This window comes from Gopherus evgoodei, chromosome 8, assembly GCF_007399415.2.
Source record: "Gopherus evgoodei ecotype Sinaloan lineage chromosome 8, rGopEvg1_v1.p, whole genome shotgun sequence".
In the NCBI taxonomy this organism is placed as follows: Eukaryota; Metazoa; Chordata; order Testudines; family Testudinidae; genus Gopherus; species Gopherus evgoodei.
The window spans coordinates 11,354,607-11,378,368 of record NC_044329.1 but is presented as its reverse complement, the minus strand read 5'-3'; the positions used below and the strand labels follow the sequence as shown (position 1 = coordinate 11,378,368).

The window sequence follows — 23,762 nt, the reverse complement described above, 5'->3', positions numbered from 1 at the left end:
ATAGGGAATCAGGTCCATGGTCCCTAAATTAAATTGTATGCCATAAGATTCTTATAAACCGCAATGAATCCAGAAAGATTTTAATTTGCAGCTGTTGCACCAGCCAGGCCTTGAAAGAGAGGTGATCAGCCACGGATTAGATAGTGCACTAAAGGCACAGTCACCCAAGACACAGGGTAACCTTTGTTTTCAGTAATACTGCAGTCTGATTTTATGTTTGTGGAGCAAGTGACAGTCTTATGTAGCAGTCTTTCCTCAAGCTTCAATTGCAATTTTGCCTGAATAAGCACTGATGATGGACTACAGTATTTGGCTCATGCTGGTAGTATCCTCCTACCATTTATCATTAAGATCCACACTGTTGAGCATGATTATATTTTTTCCCTATAGATTTGCTACACAAGAACGCATTGTATAACGCAACTGAGACTGCAAGATGGAGTCTAGTTTATGGGCATTTTCATCATTTGTTCCACAGGCAAAAACAGCCTCTGATGTCCGTAGGAGTTCTAGGGACAGAAAGCAAGAGAATATTCAAACACTTTGTGTTCATATAACTCCCATTAATGTTAAGAAGAGCAACTATGCTTATTGAGTGGATTAAAAAAAACTCTCCATTTTCAAGCACAGTATTTAGAATCTAGGCTACAGGAAAACAGAACACTCAGGGTAAAAGAATTCTCTAATTCAGTTCTGTCACTAGGTCAGTGCTGTGTGCTAGGTCAATACAAAGTATCTCCAGAGCATGCCACCCACTCAGTTATTTAGTTCACATTTAATGCAGTTCAAGGTGGGATTTTTGGAAGTGCTCCCTATTGGCCTAACTCTGCTCCCATTGAAGTCACTGATAAATTGATGTCAATAGGAGTAGAGTCGGCCCAAAGCTGAGCACTCATAGAGATGACACACACTGTCTGCAAAGGAGACAAATATATGAAATTGGGAGGCATTGCATCTGACTGTTAAAAATAAAGTCCTAGTGAATTATCGACACAGAAGCCCCCTTTACATTAAAATTTGGACAGGAACTAACTGCATTTTTAACAAATTTAGTTTGTCCTTTGTCCATTTGCACCACTCCACCTCTCTCAGGAAAGCAGCTTTCCTGGAAACAAAATAGATGCATGGTTTAGGGTTTGACATCTCAGTTCAATGCTGAATTTCTTCTCTGTTGGCCCCAATGGGTGTTACACCCACCCTGCAGTGGGGGGATGTTCTGAGGTGCAGTCCTTCATCTGCAGCAAATGATACTATTGTCCTGCCACTGAGCATTTTAAAACCAGTACAACACACTTCCAATCAAATCAGTCAGGAGCTGTTTTCGTGAGTCAGATTCCTGCAGAAGTTAAGTACAATCCCTCACAAACACCAACAAGTTCTATGAGAAACAAGGAGGGTGAGGAATTATCTTTGATTAGACCGACTTCTGTTGGTGAGAGAGAGAACGGATATTAACTCACCCACCTTGTGTCTCTCATATCCTGGGACCAACTCCGCTACAACAAGATTTTTGCAGTCCCTCGTTTTACATACTTTTTTTTCAAAGTGGGTATGGGGGTTATCCAGTGGAATATTTTTAACCACCGCTGAAGTTAATGATGCTCCACATTTCTGCGCATGTCAGGGACTGATGAACCTAGATTCTTTTCTTCAGATTGTAGCTGTTAGTAATTCTAGCACTATTTCTACACCTTTGGCTTCACTCTTTTTTATTTCAAAGCAGGACACTCTTTGAAACCTTGGACCTATTTGATCTCTCTGCCCATAGACTATTCCAGGGGTGGCCAACCTGTGGCTCCCGAGCCACGTGCGGCTCTTCAGAAGTTAATATGTGGCTCCCTGTACAGGCACCAACTCCAGGGCTGGAGCTACAGGCGTCAACTTTCCAATGTGGCGGGAGGTGCTCACCGCTCAATCCCTGGCTCTGCCACAGGCACTGCCCCCACTCCACCCATTCCCAGCCCCTCCTCTGAGCCTGTTGTGCCCTCGCTTCTGCCCCCCAGCTTCCTGCACACCACGAAACAGCTGATTGAGAGGTGCGGAAAAGGAGGGGGAAGGTGGTGATTGGCAGGGCTGTCCATGGGTGATAGGCGCTGGGAGCAGTGTGGGGGAACTTATGGCTGGGGGGCGGGGGGCTGCTGATGTATTACTGTGGCTCTTTGGCAATGTACACTGGTAAATTCTGGCTCCTTCTCAGGCTTAGACTGGCCACCCCGGACTATTCAGTCCCATGCCATTCATGGCATTCTACAAAATATAACATTACACAAAGTTTTCAGAAGCAAAACCTTGTGCCAGCTGATCATCATGAAATATTGACGCTGAGCTTATCTGTAACCAGACTTCTCTATCTGGTGGAAAAAGCAAATTCTCCCACTTGCCCATCAGTAGAGTACAGCCACCTGGCACATTTTTGCCTGACATTCCTCCCCAGTATGGGACAAAGTCCCAGTCCCTCCCCTCAGCTCTTTATATAGAGAAACTTTTTTGGTTCTCAAAACCAAAAGCAGTGATAATGATGCGTCTGGTCCTGAAAAGCTGCCATGTGCAACCTGCCACAGACCTAAGCATTTCTGGTTATACATGATTCATAAATATGATTCCCACCTCTTTTCATTCCTTTACAATCAGAAGGTTTGCACTGCAGGCAGTTGCAAGATTTTTTTAGGTTAAAAGGGAATGTCCTGATGATTTTTTTGAGAAATAAAATTACTATAGAAATACACTGCTTAAGGGCCTGATCTGAAGTCCATTGGAGGCTTTCCATTGACTTCAGTACTGCCAAAATTCTGAATTATTTCACTTTTCCTGCTTCTCATAATTCATTGTTCTAGACCAGGATAATACAATTGCTACTGTTGGTGTTCCATTCTCACTGTAGGAATTATAATAGCTTGATTAATTTGGCCTTGAGTCCCTAGCATTCATAGTGCCAATGACTGTGCAAGTCTCATTGTATGGGTGTTGTTTGACTCTTTCATTATATTATTTTTACATTACTGTTCTGAAAAAGCTTTATTCCAAACCCCTATGCATCACAGAGAGGGAAGGCATGGTTTACAAATGGTGAGCCTGTGTCTCTAATACAGTTAATACCTTCAAGCACAGAGGTGCTGAGATCTGTCATTGCTGCGAAATTACAAAGATATCAGAAATGATGAAACAACAGATAACTGGGTATGAAAGCCATGACAACTTGACTCATTTCTAAAAATCTTGGACCAGATTCTGTCTGTTTCCAGGATGGTTCAGTCGGCATGTGAGGCATTGCAAATACAGGATTGCTGAGATTTGGGAAGATAAATACAAAGGACACTGGGTTATTTTCTTGAATTGTTTCTATTTATGCTGAGGAGAGCAGGCAAAACTGTGATAGACACTTGGGGAGCTTAATTATAAGGGTTGTCGACACACAGAGAAGCAGTGATTAGGTCTCTTTGAAGACTTACTTCCATTTTTAGAGGGTAGCTGGTGTTGGAAGGAGAGCAGAATTGTGGTTTTTGTTAGATCATAGTTTTGAGTGTGTTCCAGCAGTATATAGAGCAGGCACCCAGGAGCTAAACATTTACTGTACCATGTGTCCCCAGATAAAGGAGCTAAGTGTTTCCTAAGAGGATACGTGTTTAACTGGGGCTAAAGAGGTTTAAAAGCTGCTCTTGGTTAGGGAAGAATCAACTGTTTCTCATAAAATGAGCATGGTCTGAACACCCAAAAAGAGAGCCCTAAACCTAGACCCCAGATTGTGTGAGTGACAGAGGAGGAGGAGGGAGAGCAGAGGGGGTGAGAAATATATAAAAAACACAGAAACAGTTCCTTTTTTTCTTTTCTTTTCTTGTTTTTCCCACGCCAAGTAAATAAAGGTTTCAAAGTCAATGACTAAGGGCTGTGGGGAGGGGTATGAGACTTCCAGATGGATGAGTTAGGACAAATAAATAAGTACTCCAGCCTTGTGGTTAAAAAAAAAAAGAAGTGTTTTTCTATAACTACCCCTGCTCTAGCAAATCACAGAGCAGTAGGCGAGAGAGGAGGCTGTGATTGAGGAGCAGAGAAAATTCCATGCCCTTTAACCTGGGAATAACTAGGGCAAGATATCACATGGGTACTTTGCATCTGACACAAGCATTCAGGAGTGGCACCAGGGTTTTTGGCGCCCTAGGCAGGGGTCCTTCCACGCTCCCTGTCAGCGGTGGCAATTTGGCGGCATGGGGGTCCTTCCGCGCTCCCGGTCTTCGGGGCACTTCAGCGGCAGGTCCCAGAGCAAGTGAAGGACCTGCCACAGAATTGCAGCCGAAGACTCAGAGTGCGGAAGGACCCCCACAGCCGAATTGCCGCTGAGAGCGGCAAAATGCCGCCCTCCCAAATCCTGGCACCCTAGGCGACCGCCTAGGTCGCCTAAATGGAAGCACCAGCCCTGCAAGCATTATATATAAAAGGAAACCTATTGCCATGTCCAGGAGGTTGCTGTGTTAGGGAGGTGGCATTTTGTCAGCAGGGTGGGCAAACCTCAAAGATACCGGATTCAGCTACTGTAAGTCCTGCAACTTTGTGAGCACCAAAAATAAGCTGTATGGGTCAGGGACTGTTTGTTGTTCTGTATTTGTACAGTACATGGCACAATGGGGTCCTGCTCCATGACTGGGTGCATCGGCATTACCAAAATACATATAGGGCCAGTGCTTCCATTGAGGTGAACTAGGCAATCACTTAGGGCACCAGGATTTTCGGGGGGCGGCATTTTGCCTGAGGGGGCGGCAGGCGGCTCCGGTGGACCTGCCGCAGTCTTGCCTGCGGAGGGTCCGTTGGTCCGCGGCTCCGGTGGAGCTACCGCAGGCATTCCTGCGGAAGGTCCTCTGGTCCCGCTCGGCTTGGTGGACCTCCCGCAGGCACGGCGAAATGGCCATGCGCCTAGGGCGCGAAAAACTCTAGCGCCGGTCCTGAATACATATGATGATTACAAACAAAAAGGAGAAAAGAGCAAGGTGCTGTTGAAAACTGAATATTATTTTCATGAGTCCAGCAGTGACTCTGGTTATCTGTGGTACTTAAAATATTTACAGTCTATCTATTAACTAACGTTAAAGACATGGTCGTGGATTATATTAATTGTATTATGTTTTGCTATAAATGACAGTATAATGGCAAATGCCCATGAGTAGCCGAGGTGATATTAACTATATTGTTGAGGCATGGAAAGCTTAGAAACGCAGCCTGATGTTTTCCCTGGTAAGGTCAACAATGTGGAAATTGTGGGTTTCAGGCCCACGGATGTTTTAGAGATTAGGTTAGTCATCTCTCAAAGATGTGATGGAACTGTACAGTACTGGGATATGTTTGCTTAGGCATGCAGCTGAGGCAAATGACCAATGGGCTATCTCAGTGAACTAGGGGTGTTCTAAAGGGCAAGTTTGAATTTACATCAGGAATCTGATTTCAGGCTTCAGGTTCTCGTATGAAGGTAACTGTTGGTCAGAATGGCTTTATGCCTTTGGGTATATGGAATCACTGAAACATTGTTTTAATTCTAAGACCAGAACTCTCTTTAAGCAGCTTCCTGAAGTTAAAATTTGGTTAGTGCTGAATTCAGACACTGAAAGTCCAAGTGTCAGCCAAAAGGAGCCCTCCTCCCTCTGGATCTGGAACAATTGCACCTAGACTCTTGAGCCAGCTCACCTGCTGGTGTAAATCAGTATAGTTTCATTGCATTACTTTCTGTGCATCGCAGGGTGATTTTTAGGGATAAGTAAGGATTTGATACTCTATAAATGTCTAAGGGTATAAACACTGGGCAATGTGTAGCATGGCACTTGAGACCATTCCTAATCTTCATGAGATGAAATTCAGAAGGGGAAAAGTTGAGCTGGTATCAGGCAAAGCATCCTGAGAAGAAGATGCACTAGGTGGTGGAATTGTCTCCCATAAAATGGTGGCATGAGACTTAAATCACTTTTTCTGGAACATAATGCTGCCATCACTTCAACAGATGGTTAAAGGGCATTCATTTGGGGCGTTTAATGCTAGCCTGGACAAAATACTAATAGAAAATGTGTTTATGGCATATCGCTGATGAGCAGGAGGTGGGCTGGGTGAGACCACAGGTCTTTTCTGTCTTGTATTGTCTGTTTTTAAATCGAGGCAGGAGTTCAGCTGTGTAACTTGAGTCAGCTGCCTGATTGTCTGAGTCAGCACTAACAAATGATTTTCTTTAGAAGATAGGCTTCTTCTGGGTAGTTCCCCAGTGTGACTGGGTTAATCAGCAGTAACATGGCACTCTAAAAATTGTAACTGATTTTCTAGAACCTTCGGCTCTTATAGGAACAGCACCCGAAATATTAGCTTTTAATTCACTCTGTTGTGCTCTCTCTTTCAACTTGTTGAATTTTACTCCAGACCAGAGACCACCGGTAATGGGCTGAGAGACAGACTACGCCTGACATACTGTATAAAATGCAAATAAAAAGGTCCCAAATAGACAATAGAATAGGCAATAGTTTTGCCTTCTTGCTGAGCCTATAGGAATACTTGAAAAAAAGCCCACAATCAGTAATGTATTGTCTCATGACTCTAATTACATGGACACAACTTTTCTTTGCAAACAAACATTCAGGTTCAGATGTACTAGAAAACTGATTCAGCTAATCTCTCCTATGGAATGTCCAAAGTCTGATCTCTCTGCTCCCAGTGTATATCTGGAGTGACTCTCTTGCTCAATTACATTGGTGTATCAGAGATCAGAATTTGGCCTAATATTTATTGTAATGAAGAGCTATTTGGAATCATCATTAATCCTGACAGCTGAGACAGAAAATAAAAGTGTAGCTTGAGCTCCTGGAAAGCTGTCATGGCTGACAATGATTTTGATTATAAGTAGTGAGTTCTGACCTCAAAGGCTAAATATTAGTGTCCTACTAAAATTCTTATCTTTAGCTGCTAGTTCTCCTTTTAATATAAGTCATTCAGTCTCTCTTTGATAGGTATGTGTGTGACAGAGAGAGAGAGAATCTGTATCTATACAGTAGAATTTCAGAATTATGAGCGCCAGAGTTATAAACTGACTAGTCAAGCACACACTTAATTTGTAACCGGAAGAACGGAAACAGGCAGCAGCATAGACCAAAAAAATAAAAATAAAAAGCATAGTACAGTACTGTGGTAAATGTAAACCACTAAAAAAATTAAGGGAAAGTTTAAAAAAAAAAGATTTGACAAGGTAAGTAAACTGTTTCTGTGCTTGCTTCATTTAAATTAAGATGGTTAAAAGCAGAATTTTTCTCCACATTGTAAAGTTTCAAAGCAGTAGGAAGTCAACGTTCCGTTGTAAACTTTTGAAAGAGCAGCCATAACATTTTGTTCAGAGTTAGGAACAACCTCATTCCTGAGGTGTTCATAACTCTGAGGTTCTACTGAATCTCACTGAAATACATATACATACCAAAGAGAGATACTGTAAGACCTTAGGGGGAATGATAAACATTTTGATAGAATACCAATATTTGACATATATGTACCTGATAGATGATAGATGCATATATAACTTTATATCACTGCCTATAGGATTGATTTCTAGTGTTTATCCACAAAAGGTTTGCATGTAAGAGAGATCTGGTCTCCTGGCAATCTCTGTTCATTGTATACAAGTGGAATGAATGGTGACATTAAAAATATATTTGAAAAATAGTTGCCCAGGTAGCTGTAGCAATAAATTTTAAAGTGAATACATTTTCTACCAAGTGGAAATGACACCCAAGGCATAACATCCAAAGGCAAGCACAAGTTAGCCTAGGCCAGCATAATAATGAGCCCATTTCTTTGGGTAGAGATTCAATGAGATTTATATTGCTGATTTCCAATACAGAACAGATTTCTGATTTGGGGGAAAAAATACTTAATAAAAAACAGACACAAAAATGAGGGCAAAGCACTCTGCATCTTGGGATTTCCTGGCTTTTGTCAGCTTCTTTAATAGCTATCCTGCTGTTAAAATATTAAGGGGGCTTTTGGTATTTAGTTAGCAATACTATATAAACTACAAGATGTTACATACTTGCTTTAATTAAAAAAATTAGGTAACATTTTCAAAAGTGCCAAAGTCACTTTGGTGTCAAAATTGCCTATGGCTCACAGCCAGATGCCTAAAGATGTCAGTAGGTGCCAAGTAGAGTTGAAGTCAATGGTACCTAGTTACCTAATTTGCTTAGGCATTTAAAAAAATCCTACTAGATGCCTGTCTGCATCTTTAGGTGTCTAAATACATTTGAAATCTGGCCCTCAATATCTAAGTCTCTTTTGAACACAGGACTTAGGTTCCTAAGTCACTTAGGCACCTTTGAAAATTTTACCCACTGGTGGTTTTCACATTTCACTCAAATAATAGAGAGGAAAAAATACTTCAAGGGATTAATTTTAAAAGGAGCAACTACATAAGGAAAGTTGGGCATTCTCACATTTTAGTTTGTTTAAAGTATGTATAGTTAAAATGATTTGTATCTGTTTTTGCAGCAAACATAAACTTAAAGCACATGGGAATTGGGTTTCCCGCATACAGAGGCCCAATTCACTGTGTTAGTTCAATCCTTCGGCAGGAGGGCTTAGCCGGAATGTACCGAGGTGCCAGCGCAATGCTTCTGAGGGATGTTCCTGGGTATTGCCTATACTTCATCCCTTATACAGTTCTCTGTGGCTGGATTACTCCCGAGGGATGCATGTCTCCTAGTCCCTCTTCTGTGTGGATAGCAGGAGGTATAGCAGGTATGGTCATTTTTGTTTCACAAGGTTGGGGAAACAAATTAACGGAGCTTAGTCTAAACTTCGGAAACTTTATAGCAGTCAGACTAGTATTAGTTGGATCCTAGTCATACACCAAACCAGTGAAAAGCAGAACAGCCAAAGCACTATTTTTATTGCCCGGGTAAGATTTCTTTATTGTGTTTAGTCTTTGTGTATTAAGCACAATAGATATACCTATACATTGGATAAGCTTCTGCAAAAAGCAATCTGAATCATAAAATGTCAGTGTTTTAAGACCTTATTTTCCTCTCACTTACAGCGCTGTAAATCAGGTCTAGTGTTGTTGAAGTCAGTGGAATAACTCTGGAGATTCAGGCCTTTAATATTTTACTTTTGATGCCGTGACTTATGAAATAAGGATGAAATTGTGGCCCCTTTCTAGTCAACTGGAATATTGCCTTTGACTTCAATGGGGCCAGGATTTCACAGGATTTCTGTGTATAGTGGGACTGCTCATGTGAGCAAAGTTAAGCACCTGTATAACTACTTGCAAGATTGGGGCCTCAGGTTTTTATTTTCTTCTCACTAAGGGCCTGATCCAAAGCCCACTGAAATTATTGGAAAGACTCCCAGGGATGTCAGTGGGCTCTGCATCAGGCCCTAAGCCTGTATCATTAGTACACCTCTACCCCAATATAACGCCACCCGATATAACATGAATTCAGATATAATGCGGTAAAGCAGTGCTCCGGGGGGGCGGGGCTGCACACTCCGGCGGATCAAATCAAGTTCGATATAACCCGGTTTCATCTATAACACTGTAAGATTTTCTGGCTCCCGAGGACAGGGTTATATCAGGGTAGAGGTGTATCAGCATCAGTGGACTGCAGTTCATTCTTGCCTTTCAGCTTTCTGAATGGCCCATAAGCCTGGAAGGCACTATGTTACCCTGTATGTACCTCGTAAAGATAAACATGCATCCACAGCAGGAGAAGCCACAAAACCAAGAGAGTCATCGTTAATCTTGTCTCAGTGCTGGAGGCTGAAGCCTGCTTTCTCTGTTTATACTGGCCTGTACCACTTTTATATATACATTTAAATCTACAAAATTGTCCTTAAACTAGCTAACGATTTATTTACAATTTCTAAACTCTGGATCCCAAATGAAGACAGTTACTTATTAGCCTGGGTAATGATTACAACACACTGGCTCTGTTTCACTTGCAGACAAACAGAGCACTGGCTGATTTGAACAAATTCTCTGGCATGTCAGGACATTGGCACAGCTCTAGGCACGCTCTTTTCGTCCATCTCCCCCATACAACCCAATCACACAGTCAGTGTCTGGCATGGAAGACCACAGGTTTCATTACAATACCGAATCAATATGCATGAGACTCTCTCAAACCATTAAATTTCTCAGCATGGAAACATCACATTCCAGAAGGAGAAAGGGAGCAAATAGAGTACTAGGTTTTCTATATGTGTGCAAGATCCTGAGTAACTGGAAGACCTCAGTCATAAGCGATGTAAGCCCCACTGACCATTGAAACCAGGAAAAACATCCCATCCGATTGTGGAATAATCAACAGGATTCTGATTCAGTCCATCCCCATGTGATTGGGACAGTACCTCATCCACACACACCTTCTTAACCCAATGCCCTCATTCTCAATATACCCCCAGGATTCTCGTTATTTTTAAATTGCTTCTATTAGCAACATACTGGAAATTGTAGTTTTGTAGATTGTGGAACCTGGGAAGTTTTGGGGTTGGGGGAAGAGGCAGAGAACAGCCTTTCTTCACAAACTTGTACTAAGTGATACTTTCTCAAGATTTAGTCATGGGCACTGCAGCAGTATATTCACACACAAGAGACTTCTGATCTGCCTGTAATTGGTTACCTACCTTGTTCCTTACTTGTGTTACACTGACAACCAGTTCCTCAAACAGTTTGTCCAGAAATGTGGTACATTATCCCCAGAAATGTCATGTTGATGCCAGAAATGCTACTTTACACTATCGTTCCAGTGTATTCATCCTTTCTGGAAGTGCCACCAACTGGATGCACTAGGTGAGTGGTGAATGAGTGGGGGTAGCAGGCTGGGGTTAAGGAAGGATGTGTATAGGCATGCACTAGCAGAGAGTATATTATTACCCAAGTATCTCCAGTCATAATCACCACAGCACAGTTGTGCTGCATCAATATATGAAGGAATTATCTTTTCCTTATTTCTAGGGGCAATTTCCTGGGGGACTGCTACTCCGATGGATGTTGTGAAAAGTCGACTTCAAGCTGATGGGGTTTATTTAAACAAATATAAAGGAATCATTGATTGTATCTCTCAGAGCTACCATAGTGAGGGCTTAAAAGTAAGTAGTATTGCATGGGGAAAAAATTGCTACTAGGCATTAATTTTTAGTGACAAATGTAATGGCTGTTATTATCCAAACTGCGGGTAGACAATGGATAATTAAAGCCAGCACAATTAATTATAAGTCATAATACTGATGACAATAATATCTCCTAAAGAACCAAAGATTTAAATGATATAAGGTAAGATTCTGCTACCCATTCTGAGTAGTACTTTACTCCATGGGAAGCACTGTTGAAATAAGAAAGTTTAATTGAGACTAGAGTGCTGTTCATCATGAGGTTAAATGCTATCTCCTTTAAAGTCAATGGGGACATTACCATTGACTTCACTAGGACCAGGATTTCACCCAGAATTATTATGTATTTAGTTATTCTTGGATAAGATTTGATAGGTCTGTTTCTCTGGTGCCCGTTAGCACCTACCGTCATTTCATACCAGGACAAAGTGGGTGTAAAAAGCTGTTAAATTGGAATGGCAGAGTATGAAGCCCAATGGATTTATTGTATTATACACCAACGATGCCTGAACATTGCGTCCTTGTCTCTGACATCTGAATGCCAGGTGCATCTTAAGCCTTCACCAAATCATTATATAACTCATAACTAAAGAGTGCTGAATTCCAAGTCCTGAGCAGAAAAATAACCAATTATAAAAAGAAAAATAACTGGCAAATTTGCAATTGTCACCTGTTAAATATTTGGCATCTTTTTGCAACATGCCAATAGGTCAGACCAACAGCCACAGAAGCTCATAGTCTGATCCTTTTCCCAGATGAGGGCTGTTTCCACCTTTTATTCTCACTCATGTGACACAGGGGAGTGGGGCATGGACAAATATGCAGCAAGTAACTATATAAAACAATGATTGGATATCCACAGGAATGAGGGCTGCAGGAGATCAGCATTTTGTCTTTCTGATCTTATCCCAACTACCTCCAATGGCCAAATTTCAATGTACAGAGTCAGCAGCCAGTCATGGTTGTGCTGCTGGGAAAGGAAATCTGCAGGTCCACCAGAGAGCTGAATACAAGGACAGTTTCATAAGGAAAACCTATTTACGTCAGTTTCCTATTGGGTGAAACCAAAGTAATGGAGCACTGCTAGGAGATGTTGAACCCCGATTTGGATGATTGTATTAGGGGAGATAGAAACAAGGTTGTTAAAGCCCTAAATAACCTCAGAGTGAACAAAAAAGAATTGTGGCCCCTTTGTCCACTCAGTATTGTATGTTCATTCTAAGAACATAAGAACGACCGTACCGGGTCAGACCAAAGGTCCATCTAGCCCAGTAGCTGTCTACCGACAGTGGGCAATGCCAGGTGCCCCAGAGGGAGTGAACCTAACAGGCAATGATCAAGTGATCTCTCTCCTGCCATCCATCTCCATCCTCTGACAAACAGAGGCTAGGAACACCATTCCTTACCCATCCCGGCTAATAGCCATTAATGGACTTAACCTCCATGAATTATCCAGTTCTCTTTTAAACCCTGTTATAGTCCCAGCCTTCATAATCTCCTCAGGTAAGGAGTTCTACAAGTTGTCTGTGCGCTGCGTGACGAACTTCCTTTTATTAATAGAAGAATATCAAGTCCTAAGGCCTTTCTCTGTAAATCTCAGTTGATATTTACATTTGTCCTTGAATGTGACTTTTAAAAAATGTGGACAAGAGTTGCACTTTTGTCATAAAAATTCCATTATCTCTAAAAAAACAAAACACACAACTCTCCTGCCCCATACTACAAACTCCACCATGTTTAGATGCTCTATCGTACATTTCAGTGGCATAAGGAACTTGGGCGTAGGTGGTCTGGCCTAGTGGTTCCAGCTGGGCTCCGATCTGCCCACCATGGGTGGTAGCTGCCAGGCAGGAGCTGGAGGAATCACAAGAGCCAGGTTCTGTAAACAGGAGTCAGACTGGGATTAAAGACCAGAGATCAGAAGCAGTCCCAGGCTAGAATTGAGAGGCAGGAGTTGGAGTCATGGTCAGGGTCAGAGGGGAATTGAAGACCAGCAATTAGGAGATCAAGCAAAGTCTGGTGTAGCAGCGGGCCAAAGTCTATGTGCTTGCCCAGACAACTGCCTAGGGCAGCCCCTGAAGTTAAACAGGGCGCTTGGCCACTCAGAGGGCCACAAGGTACCATCACGCTGGGTTTCTTGGGCAGTACATCCTGCAGTGCCTACTCTGCATACTGCTCTCTGGGTGTATCATTGCTTGGCCTCCTGGTGGCACTGTGGGATTTTCGGTTGTTTCAAGCTTTGTAAAGCTGTGTTCTATTCCCTGGGTCCTTGTTATTTGATTAGCAAATTTCTGAATTTCAAAGAAAATGCTGGATAGCTGTAGACTTCCTAGTACTGGACTACAATCAAGCAAAAATCCTTTTTTCTTTTGTAAGTTTTGCCTTTGTAAGAACTGAAGGATTTTTTTAGTGCATTTATTTTGTAGCCAGTATCAAGCAGAGTGCCCCAGTGATCTGTTCTGGGGCCAGTTTTGTTCAACATCTTCATTAATGATTTGGATGATGGGATGGTTTGCACCCTCAACAAGTTTGCGGATGACAGCTAAGCTTGGGGAAGAGGTAGACACACTGGAGGGTACGGATAAGGTCCAGTGTGACCAGGACAAATTGGAGGATTGGGCTAAAAGAAATCTGGTTCAACAAGGACAAGTGCAGAGTCCTATACTTAGTGCATGAGTGTAAACGTCCACTGTCGGGGTTCGTCCCTCTCTGGGGCAGCTAGGAGCCAGGCTGCCTCACTACATGGGGCAGCAAACGACAGTTCAGGGCTCAGACTCTCAGGCAGGGGCCAGGAAGGCAAGCCCAGGCTCCTGGGCCTGAGCGTCAGGGTGAGGGGGAGACTGCCACCTGTGAGTGCGGTTGCAGGGGGGACACAGGCCCGCCCACTCCTCTGCATCCCAGCCCAGGGCCCTAACAGCGGCAGGCAGCCTGCTGCAGTGTCAGTGGGGATCCTGGTCGCAACACACTGACATTGGCTCTGGGTGTGCTGCAGCCAGACTAGGGTCGGCTGCCCCCGGGCTACTTCCAACCTCCCCCTCTACCGGTACCTCTGTCTCGGCGTCGTCTTCCGCAGCGTCCCACACCATGGGCGCCTCGGGATACTGAGCGAGGGGTAAACTGGGCAGCTCCTCGGGGTCCCTTTGTGCAGGCCAGCCTAGGGGCTCTTCCAGCGCCTGGTCGGCGTCCAGGTTCCGCAGGTAGGGCCAATCCTCAGGTCGGTCGCAGGCAGCAGGAATCCCCTCAGCAGGAGCTAAGGCACCAGCATCTGGCCTCTCCGGCGGCCAGGCCACTTCTGAGCCCTGGGGCTGGGCTTTTATACTTCCTGCCCTGCGCCTTGACCTCTGGGGGGCGGGCACAGGCTCCTGTGGCTCCACCCACTTTGGTGTCTGTAAGGGTTCATCCCTCTCTGGGGTGGCTGGGAGCCAGGCTGCCTCACTACAATGAGATTCTTCCATCCTGCTGCAGGCTGGGGACCAACTGCTCAGTGGCAGTTTTGCAGAAAAGGACCTGGAGATTATAGTGGAAGAGAAGCTGGATATGAGTCAGCAGTGTGCCCTTGTTGCCAAGGAGGCTAATGGCATATTGGGCTGCATAATAGGAGCATTGCCAGCAGATCGAGGGAACTGATTATTCCGCTCTATTTGGCACTGGTGAGGCCACATCTGGAGTATTGCGTCCAGTTTTGGTCCCCCCCCACTACAGAAAGGGTGTGGACAAATTGGAGAGAGTCTAGTGGAGGGCAATGAAAATGATTAGGGGGATGAGGCACATGACTTATGAGAGGCTGAGGAAACTGCGCTTATTTAGTCTGTAGAAGAGAAAAGTGAGGGGAGATTTAATAGCAGCCTTCACCTACTTGAAGGAGGGGTCCAAAGAGGATGGAGTTTGGCTGTTCTCAGTGGTGGCAGATGACAGAACAAGCAGCAAAGGTCTCAAGTTGAATTGGGGGAGGTCTAGGTTGGCTATCTATTTACTTGGAGGGTGATGAAGCACTGGAATGGGTTACCTAGGGAGGTGGTGGAATCTCCATCCTTAGAGGTTTTTAAGGTCCAGCTTGACAAAGCCTTGGCTGGGATGATTTAGTTGGTGTTGGTCCTGCTTTGAGCAGGGAATTGGACTAGATGACCTCCTGAGGTCTCTTCCAACCCTAATCTTCTATGATTCAATGATTTTTGTCCCTACTCCTATTCCAAAATTCAGTAATCTAAATTTAATCAGTGAATTTATTTAAGAATATTATTCTGTTAGTAGCTTGCTAACTGAAAAACTGCACTAAACATTTTGGAAATAGTTAAATGGAATGTTCATAAAATCAAACTGATATCGGTTTTCAGTACAGTGAGCACGACGCAATAGTGCTATGTGGGACGGCAGAATTTTAAAACAGGATACAAGTTAGCACTAGAAGTGACCTATATTATTAATACAAAGACCCCTTTTCCACTTTACTGTTCAAGCAATCAAACAATGCAGCCTTTTTCACTCTCAGAAACACATCATCAATTCAAAATATGATGACCAAAAGTATCAAACCTGGATACCTAAATCCATATTTAGTCACCCAAATAAAAGAGTTGCTTAAATATGGACGTAGGCCCCTGACTTTACGAAATCAGATTACTGATAGTGACTCACTAAGATAGAACACTTAGCAAAGACAAGGGGATATAGGTCCTGATCTAGCAAAGCATCTATGCATGTGCTTAACCTTAAACCCACGAGTGACCCCACAGAAGTCAATGGGACTAGTCATGTGCTTAACTTTTAAGCATATGCTAAAGTGCTTTACTGGGTCAGGGCCTTAAAGCTGCCGTGAAGGAGAAACTGGGAATTGACCTGTCATAAATGACTGCGTTCAGGGCCAGGCTAGGAAAACTCTATGTTCCTGGAGCCCTATAGAGCCAATTTAGCTGGTTCTATGCCACCTGCTCTGCCCTGCTATGTGGATGGATGGTGTGTTCATGTCTCCTGAGAATAGGAGAGGTGAGGGGCATTGCAGGCAGGGCCGGCTCTAGCCATTTCACTGCCCCAAGCACGACGGCACGCCATGGAGGGCGTTCTGCCGCTTGCCGGTCCCGCAGCTCTGGTGGACCTCCCGCAGGTGTCCCTGCGGAGCGTCTGCTGGTCCACTGGAGCCACCTGCCACCCTCCCGGCAACCGGCAGAGCATCTCCCACGGCATGCCGCCCCAAGCACGTGCTTGGCGCACTGGGGCCTGGATCCGGCCCTGACTGCAGGTATCCTTAGAAGAGACCTCTGGCTTCTCCAGTTTGCAGCAGAGACCGAACCCAGATTGTAACACCTCCTCTTCTCTCTCCTCAAGTTCCAGCTGTCTCTCGCAGAACTCTGGTGCAACTGAAGACTAGCCCATAAAGTTTGAGCACTTCATTTGCAAAGGCAAGAGGCTCTGCAATCTTGCCTTTCATTTTCTCAGCTCGTTCAATATAATTTTCAATGCACATGCAAGAGAGGAAGGGAGAGACAGATAAGAGAGGGGAGATTAAGAAGAAGATTTATATTTCCTGTTTTCTGGTTGCAAAGATTTAAACACGCATTAGTTAGCCAACTTTTTAACCCATTGCAGGAAAAGAAACTTCTGAGAGACACCTCCTGCTTCTCACTGCTGCTAATATATCTGTTTGGGGGGCATTCTATAAAAACAGCAGAATATGTATGCAGCCCCGTCAAACTAGCAACTTGCTATTGTATTTTGACTCTCTGGTGCTCAGATAGAAAATGCACGGAGGTAGGCAATAACTCCTCCAGCTCACAAAATGTCTATGAGCAGATCACAATTTACCATGTTTTATTATTCTCATTTCCACTATGATTTAACTCTGTGTTGCCTTCATGAAAATATCTGACCTGTTCCTCTGCTGTAATCTTTCCCGTCCTGAACAGGTCTTTGTTAGGGGCATCACAGTCAACGCAGTGCGAGGATTCCCGATGAGTGCAGCCATGTTTCTTGGATATGAACTTTCACGCAAAGCATTAAGAGGAGACCAAGCTGAGACCAATCCTTAACAGCCAGGTCAGCTTCACAAAGATCTTTATTGATTTTCACAGCTGCCAACGCTATTAAAAATAGAGACCTCATCACTGAAATCAGAGGAAGTTGTGGTTGCCAAAAACTTCTGAAAACCCTCTATCTAAGGTATTTACGTGGCCCCCTCCCCGTAGTATCTGAGCATCTCACAGTCTTGCATGTGTTTATCCTCAAGACACCCCTGTGAGGTAGGGACGGGCTATTTCCCCCATTTTACAGATGAAGAATTGATGTGCAGAGAGGCTAAGTGACGTGCATGAAGTCACACAGCAGCAGCTTGGGATAGCCCGAGTACAAACCTGCTCTGAGCCTCTGCCCACGCTAATCCTGGCTACATTGCTATTTTTAGCATGCTTGCTTCAGTAGAGCTAGTGAGGGGCTGTCTACCCATGCTGGGAAGGACTCTCTCAACTGCAGTCTAGATGTACCCTAAGATGCCTAAATATGGATTTAGATACCTAACTTTAGCCATCCAACATTGAAAACCTTGGCCTAAGTGACAGTCTAGGGAAGTGGTTCTCAAATTAGAGCCGCCGCTTGTTCAGGGAAAGCCCCTGGTGGGTCGGGCTGGTTTGTTTACCTGCCACGTCTGCAGGTTCGGCTGATCGCAGCTCCCACTTGCTGCGGTTCGCCACTCCAGGCCAATGGGGACTGCAGGAGGCAGCGTGGGCTGCGGGACATGCTGGCCGCCCTTCCTGCAGCCTCCATTGGCCTGGAACGGTGAACCGCAGAAAGTGGGAGCTGCGATGAGCCGAACCTGCAGATGCAGCTGGTAAACAAACCAGCCCGGCCTGCCAGGGGCTTTCCCTGAACAAGGAGTGGCCCTAGTTTGAGAACCACTGGTCTAGGTGACAAAACTCCCAGTAGACCCAAAATGTTGGCTCTAAAATATGGCTCAGCTTCAAACATAGTGCGCGTAGCTGTAATCCCATTTAAATCCATGGAGCAGAACCTCCTCATATCAGATCTCAATCTGATCTATTGTGTCCCAGGAGCCTTTAGCTTACTTGTGTCACCATGACTGCCCTTGCTTACACTTTTTAAAAACATCTTCATGCGACCTTTCCTAAGGGGCAAGTGTCTGGTGCAGGCTGTTGCAGCCTAGCAAAAGGCAGATGCAAGGTTTCTGGTGATAGGTGGGAGTAAATAGGACCCACTGTGGTCCTGTGCCTCTAGGGGGAAGGGCTGTGGGGCCAGAAGCATAGTGGGAAGGACAGTGCATTATGGGAGCAGAGATTGGGAGCTCTGAGGTATGTTACCCTCCCTCAAGTTGCTCCATGAGTTGGTGGGGTGGGGGAGGAAAAGGACAACAGGAGCAACTGAAGTTCCCCCTCCTTGTGGGTCCTGAAGACAAGCTGAGAAGGGAATGGAGTAATGCCAGGAGGGTGCTTCCACTCCCTCCACTGAGCCTGAAGAAGGAAACAGGGAGTTATAGGGCTCCCTCTGTCCCTCCCTCCAACATTAGAAGAACAGTGACTCGGTGGAGGGCCAAAATGTCCCACCCCCTAAACCCAGAAAGGAGCTGCTAAAAGCATGTGCTTTCTAGGAGGCTTTCCCTATGCCCTGAGACTGAATTGGGTTCTTCCCCTTGGGCCCAAGAGAAAATGGGAGTGGGGCCAAGAGGGTCCCTCTGCCACAAGGCCTAAGGAGGAATAGAAGAAAGGCCAAAGTCTCACCCTGCTTAAGGACCAGCCAGGCTGAGAGGTGGCTATCTGGGCTAGGATGCTCATTTGCTGCCTGCTCTTGGGCCTAGCATTTGCTACTGCTGAGATTAACCAGAGCAGTCAGTTTTCCATAAATGAATAACAAAATACATCCAGTGCACGCACCCTCTGAGCAAAAGTCCTTACATCACTGATTACATTCAAAGCATCATTCTCTCCCCATTACCTACTTTTAAACACATTGTTCTCATCCAAGGACGCAACGTTGCATGAGCCCATTGGGAGGACAGTTGGGAATATTGTTTCTTTTTCAATGCAGACTAAATTATGTCATTTATTTGCCGATTCTGTATAAAATGGACCATGAATGAATTAAAATGGAAAGTCATGGGAAGATTTGCTATGAACTGTGTATCTAAATTGTTCTGCCCTGCATGGCATCTGTACCTTAAAAGCCAGACTTTGGTTTTATTTGCTAAAATTTTGGAAAGAGAAGAATAGGCCAATAAACTCCCCTTCTCTTCCAAGCACAAAGGAGCACAGAAGACTTAGACACTAGACCCATTATCCTGCACCATTAAGTCAATGGGAGCTTTACTGTTGGCTTCAATGAGCACAGGATCAAGCCCCTGCAGAGGAAAGGGGGAAGAGTAAGCAGAACATGCTGCCTGCTATCCCTATGTCTGAGCATGCGCATCTCTACCAGAGGAACAATGTCTCCATCATCAGTCTAGTCATGGATCCATGTGGCTGGGGCTACTCTTACTGCTGGATCCCAACAAAACCTTCACATTTGTTTGCTCTGCATGATTTCCCTATTGTCGCCTTTATTTCACCCTCCAAGGCTCAGTAACTGGCCATTCCTGTAGTGCCATTTCAGCCAAGGACAGCTGGATTGGGTTGCTCCCATCCCCAGCGTTCTCCCAGTACTACTCCAGGACTAGACACAGAAGACCAGCTCCTGTTTGAAAAACACTGGCCTAAATATTAACTCAAAGCTGGAAGCTGCAGGAGGGCACCAAAAATTGCACTTTCCAGCAGCTTTCACATTAACATGTGATTAGCTCTGACACATGGCATTGCAGAGAGCAATGAAGATGATGTGCCTTTAACTCTTTATTTCTAGGGACTTTTTTGTTATGGAAAGATGAAAAATATCAAAATAAACAGAACAAAAGCAAACAATTATTCTCCTGGCTATATAGAGAAACAATTTGTAAAATATACCGAATGTATCCAGATATTCCATTTCATCCTGTAGAGTAGATATGTGTATCTCTTGATTATTTTTTGTGTAAAAATGTGAATAGTTGTGATAGAAATGATGTATGAGCATGCCTCAGGTCCAGTGCATTATAGAACTGAATTTTGTGAGTTAGGAAATACAAGCAGAGCAAGACTGCTTGATACCTGCAATGTCATTACATCTGTTCACTGTGCCTTAGGGTTTCATTTAATGCATAGTATCAGTTAAGGACCTGATTCTGCCATCCTTCTTCATGCTGAGTAGGTGAATAATTACAAATTGGACAAATTGGAGAAATGGTCTGAGGTAAACAGGATGAAGTTCAATAAAGATAAATGCAAAGTGCTCCACTTAGGAAGGAACAATCAGTTTCACACATACAGAATGGGAAGAGACTGTCTAGGAAGGAGTATGGCAGAAAGAGATCTAGGGGTCATAGTAGACCACAAGCTTAATATGAGTCAACAGTGTGATACTGTTGCAAAAAAAGCAAACGTGATTCTGGGATGCATTAATAGGTGTGTTGTAAACAAGACACGAGAAGTCATTCTTCCGCTTTACTCTGCGCTGGTTAGGCCTCAACTGGAGAATTGTGTCCAGTTCTGGGCACCGCATTTCAAGAAAGATGTGGAGAAATTGGAGAGGGTCCAGAGAAGAGCAACAAGAATGATTAAAGGTCTTGAGAACATGACCTATGAAGGAAGGCTGAAGGAATTGGGTTTGTTTAGTTTGGAAAAGAGAAGACTGAGAGGGGACATGATAGCAGTTTTCAGGTATCTAAAAGGGTGTCATCAGGAGGAGGGAGAAAACTTGTTCACCTTAGCCTCTAAGGATAGAACAAGAAGCAATGGGCTTAAACTGCAGCAAGGGAGATTTAGGTTGGACATTAGGAAAAAGTTCCTAACTGTCAGGGTAGTTAAACACTGGAATAGATTGCCTAGGGAAGTTGTGGAATCTCCATCTCTGGAGATATTTAAGAGTAGGTTAGATAAATGTCTATTAGGGATGGTCTAGACAATATTTGGTCCTGCCATGAGGGCAGGGGACTGGACTCGATGACCTCTCGAGGTCCCTTCCAGTCCTAGAGTCTATGAGTCTATAATCCCATTGGAATAGGGTTGCCAGGCACTGCCTACTGGGTCATTAAAAGTCCAGTCAGTGGCACAGCAGGGGCCCAGAGCTAAGGCAGGCTCCCTGCCTGCCGTAGCTCTGTGTGGCTCCCGGAAGCGGCCACCAGGTCCCTGGGGCCCCTAGGTGCATTGGTGGCCAGGGAGGCACTGTGCACTGCCCCTAGCCCAGTGCCGGCTCCACAGATCCTATTGGCTGGGACCTGCAACCAGTGGGAGCTGTGGGGGCAGCACCTGTAGGCGTAAGGGCAGCGCTTGGAGCCTCTCTGGACACCCATGTGCCTAGGGGCTACAGGAACATGGCAACCGCTGCCTGGGAGCTGCGGTAACTGCCACTGGGACCCTGAAACCCCTGCCACACACCTGTCCCAGCCTGGAGTCCCCTCCTGCGCCCCATGCTCCCACACACACCACAACTCCCTGCCCCAGCCCAGAGCCCCCTCCCACATCCCAAAGCCCTCATTCCTGGCCCCAGCCTGGTGAAAGTGGTGAGGGTGGGAAGAGCAAGAGACAGAGGGAGAGGGGAAGGAATGAGCAAGGGTGGGGCCTCAGGGAATGGGAGGGGCAGGGACGTTCAGTTTTGTGCATTTGAAAGTTGGCAACCCTACATTGGAACTACATGTCTGAATAAGTGCATGAGGAAGTAGGCAGAAATAGGTTCTACATGTTTGTGAAAGGTACATCCTGGAGCCAATTGTGCTCCTGGAAAGCAGTGCATGACGGGAAATCTCCTACAGGGCAGATGGGGTGTTAAGACTTTAGACCTTTTTAGTGTATGGATAATAATGTTCAATTAAGAAAAAAAACCACAGACTCAAGTGGAATAGGCATTTTTGGCTAGGACACAGGTCCCCTGAGATTGCTAAGCATTTTAAAAATGTTGAGGCTGTTGTAGGGGAAAGATTCAATCCAGCAAAACATTTAAGACAAAATTAAGCAAATGTTTGTGCTTTGCTGGAGTGGGGCCTATGGGAGGAGAGCTGGAGGGATTTGGGAACAGAATCTCACTATAGAATTTCTTGTATTACAACATTTGTAAAAGTGCTAATCAATGTGTATTTTAAATCCTTTGTTCTTATGCTATATTCTTTTCAGTCCTCCTTGCATATACAGCACTGAGAGTGACATGAGTTTCTCACAGCTGTTTTTATTGGTGTTTTTCCATTTGGAGCAATATAATAAGCCAGCCTGAGATAGGTCCTGCAGTACTTACTCAGCCAAACTCACATTAAATAGAAGCCTGTAGGAATGGGCTATAACATAGTAGCATATTACCTTAGTGGCAGAGGAGAGGGGGGAGAGAAAGTTAAATAATAAAAACAGAAAAGAGACGAGGTGGGGGAAAAAAGTAAAACATTAAACAGGTGAAAGCACTGACCACATGATGGCGCCATACCCTGTCATAAGAAATGGAAAAAGGCAGTTATCACAAAACAGCTGCAAGAGTTGAGAACACTCAGAACTCTGCCTGGCTTTATTCAAAATGCTGACCAGGCTTGCAGGAAACAGGTCTGATCAAAACGTGGCCCCGTTTGACAGAATCATTTGCAGACACTGGACAAATCTTTTGATGAGCTTAGCTTGAGTTTAACAAAACCATAAACTAAGCAAAACAGTGCAGTGTTGTTTCATGACACTTTCACGCAGATTTGCTGCTTGGACTTTTTGCATCATTGGCAGTTCAGTGACAGAATTCTTGTCGGTCATGCAGGAGGTCTGGCTTTGAGTCTCAGCCAAAGCATCGGTTCTGCGGTGGACTTGATGCCGAAATTAGGGAGTGTCGTTCTGCGGCTTGGTTGTGGAGATCAGACTAGATAATCATGATGGTACCTGCTGGCCTTCAAATCTATGGAGACTGATTCTGAAAAGATTTAAAACCTGTCTCAAAGTAATAAAGAATGAAGGGCTTAAAACATGTCGTGAGTTGATTTTTTTTTAAATGGTTAAGATATTACTATTGTTGTTGTAGTTGACTGAAGTAGAGAAAATGCATGATGGAAATGTTCTCACTTTTTAATTGAGTCCAGTTACGGTATCTGACGTTATGATTGGAAATTTCTCTGGATGGTAACATCTCCCAGATACTTGTTTTTCTATCTTCTCCTGACCATTTTAGGCTTCCCTGGCTGAAAGATATTATGTGGGTGCAGCATAGGATAGTTATAACTCTACTTCCAGATCAGCATTCACACTAAGATCTTTTAGAAGTCCTTGTGCAGGGGCTTGAGGATGCTCATTTCATAGGCTGCTGTCCCCTCCCCTATTTAAAATGAGAAAAAAAAATCCTTTGTTTTAGTGTATTTTTGAACTAAAGGCCTGATCTCCCACAGATGCTAGGAACAAGGCCAAATTGCTCCCTAATGACCAGGAAATTTAATTTAAAGACTCTGTCTTTTAAAAAGTTACAGGGGGCTGGGACAAATTGTGCCTTATGCAGTTCACTGGTATGCATGGAGAGCAGGGCCCAGCTGTTGAGCAGAGATGCAATAGCATGCGAGGGGTTCATGAACTCCCAGCCCCTACTTGCACTACCATACGGTAGCTGGGTACATCTAGGAGCTA

At 44.4% G+C, this 23,762-nt stretch overlaps 1 protein-coding gene across 1 annotated transcript in view; it reads left to right on the top strand.

The window, feature by feature from the left end:
• SLC25A48 (solute carrier family 25 member 48) overlaps positions 1–23,762 on the top strand; it is a 53,093-nt gene that overhangs the window by 13,522 nt on the left and 15,809 nt on the right. The window contains exons 5-7 of the mRNA XM_030572657.1: positions 8,497–8,745; positions 10,964–11,097; positions 17,019–17,148. Coding sequence (XP_030428517.1) covers positions 8,497–8,745; positions 10,964–11,097; positions 17,019–17,141 — 506 coding nt within the window. The 3' untranslated portion in view covers positions 17,142–17,148. The remainder of the gene's footprint in view (positions 1–8,496; positions 8,746–10,963; positions 11,098–17,018; positions 17,149–23,762) is intronic.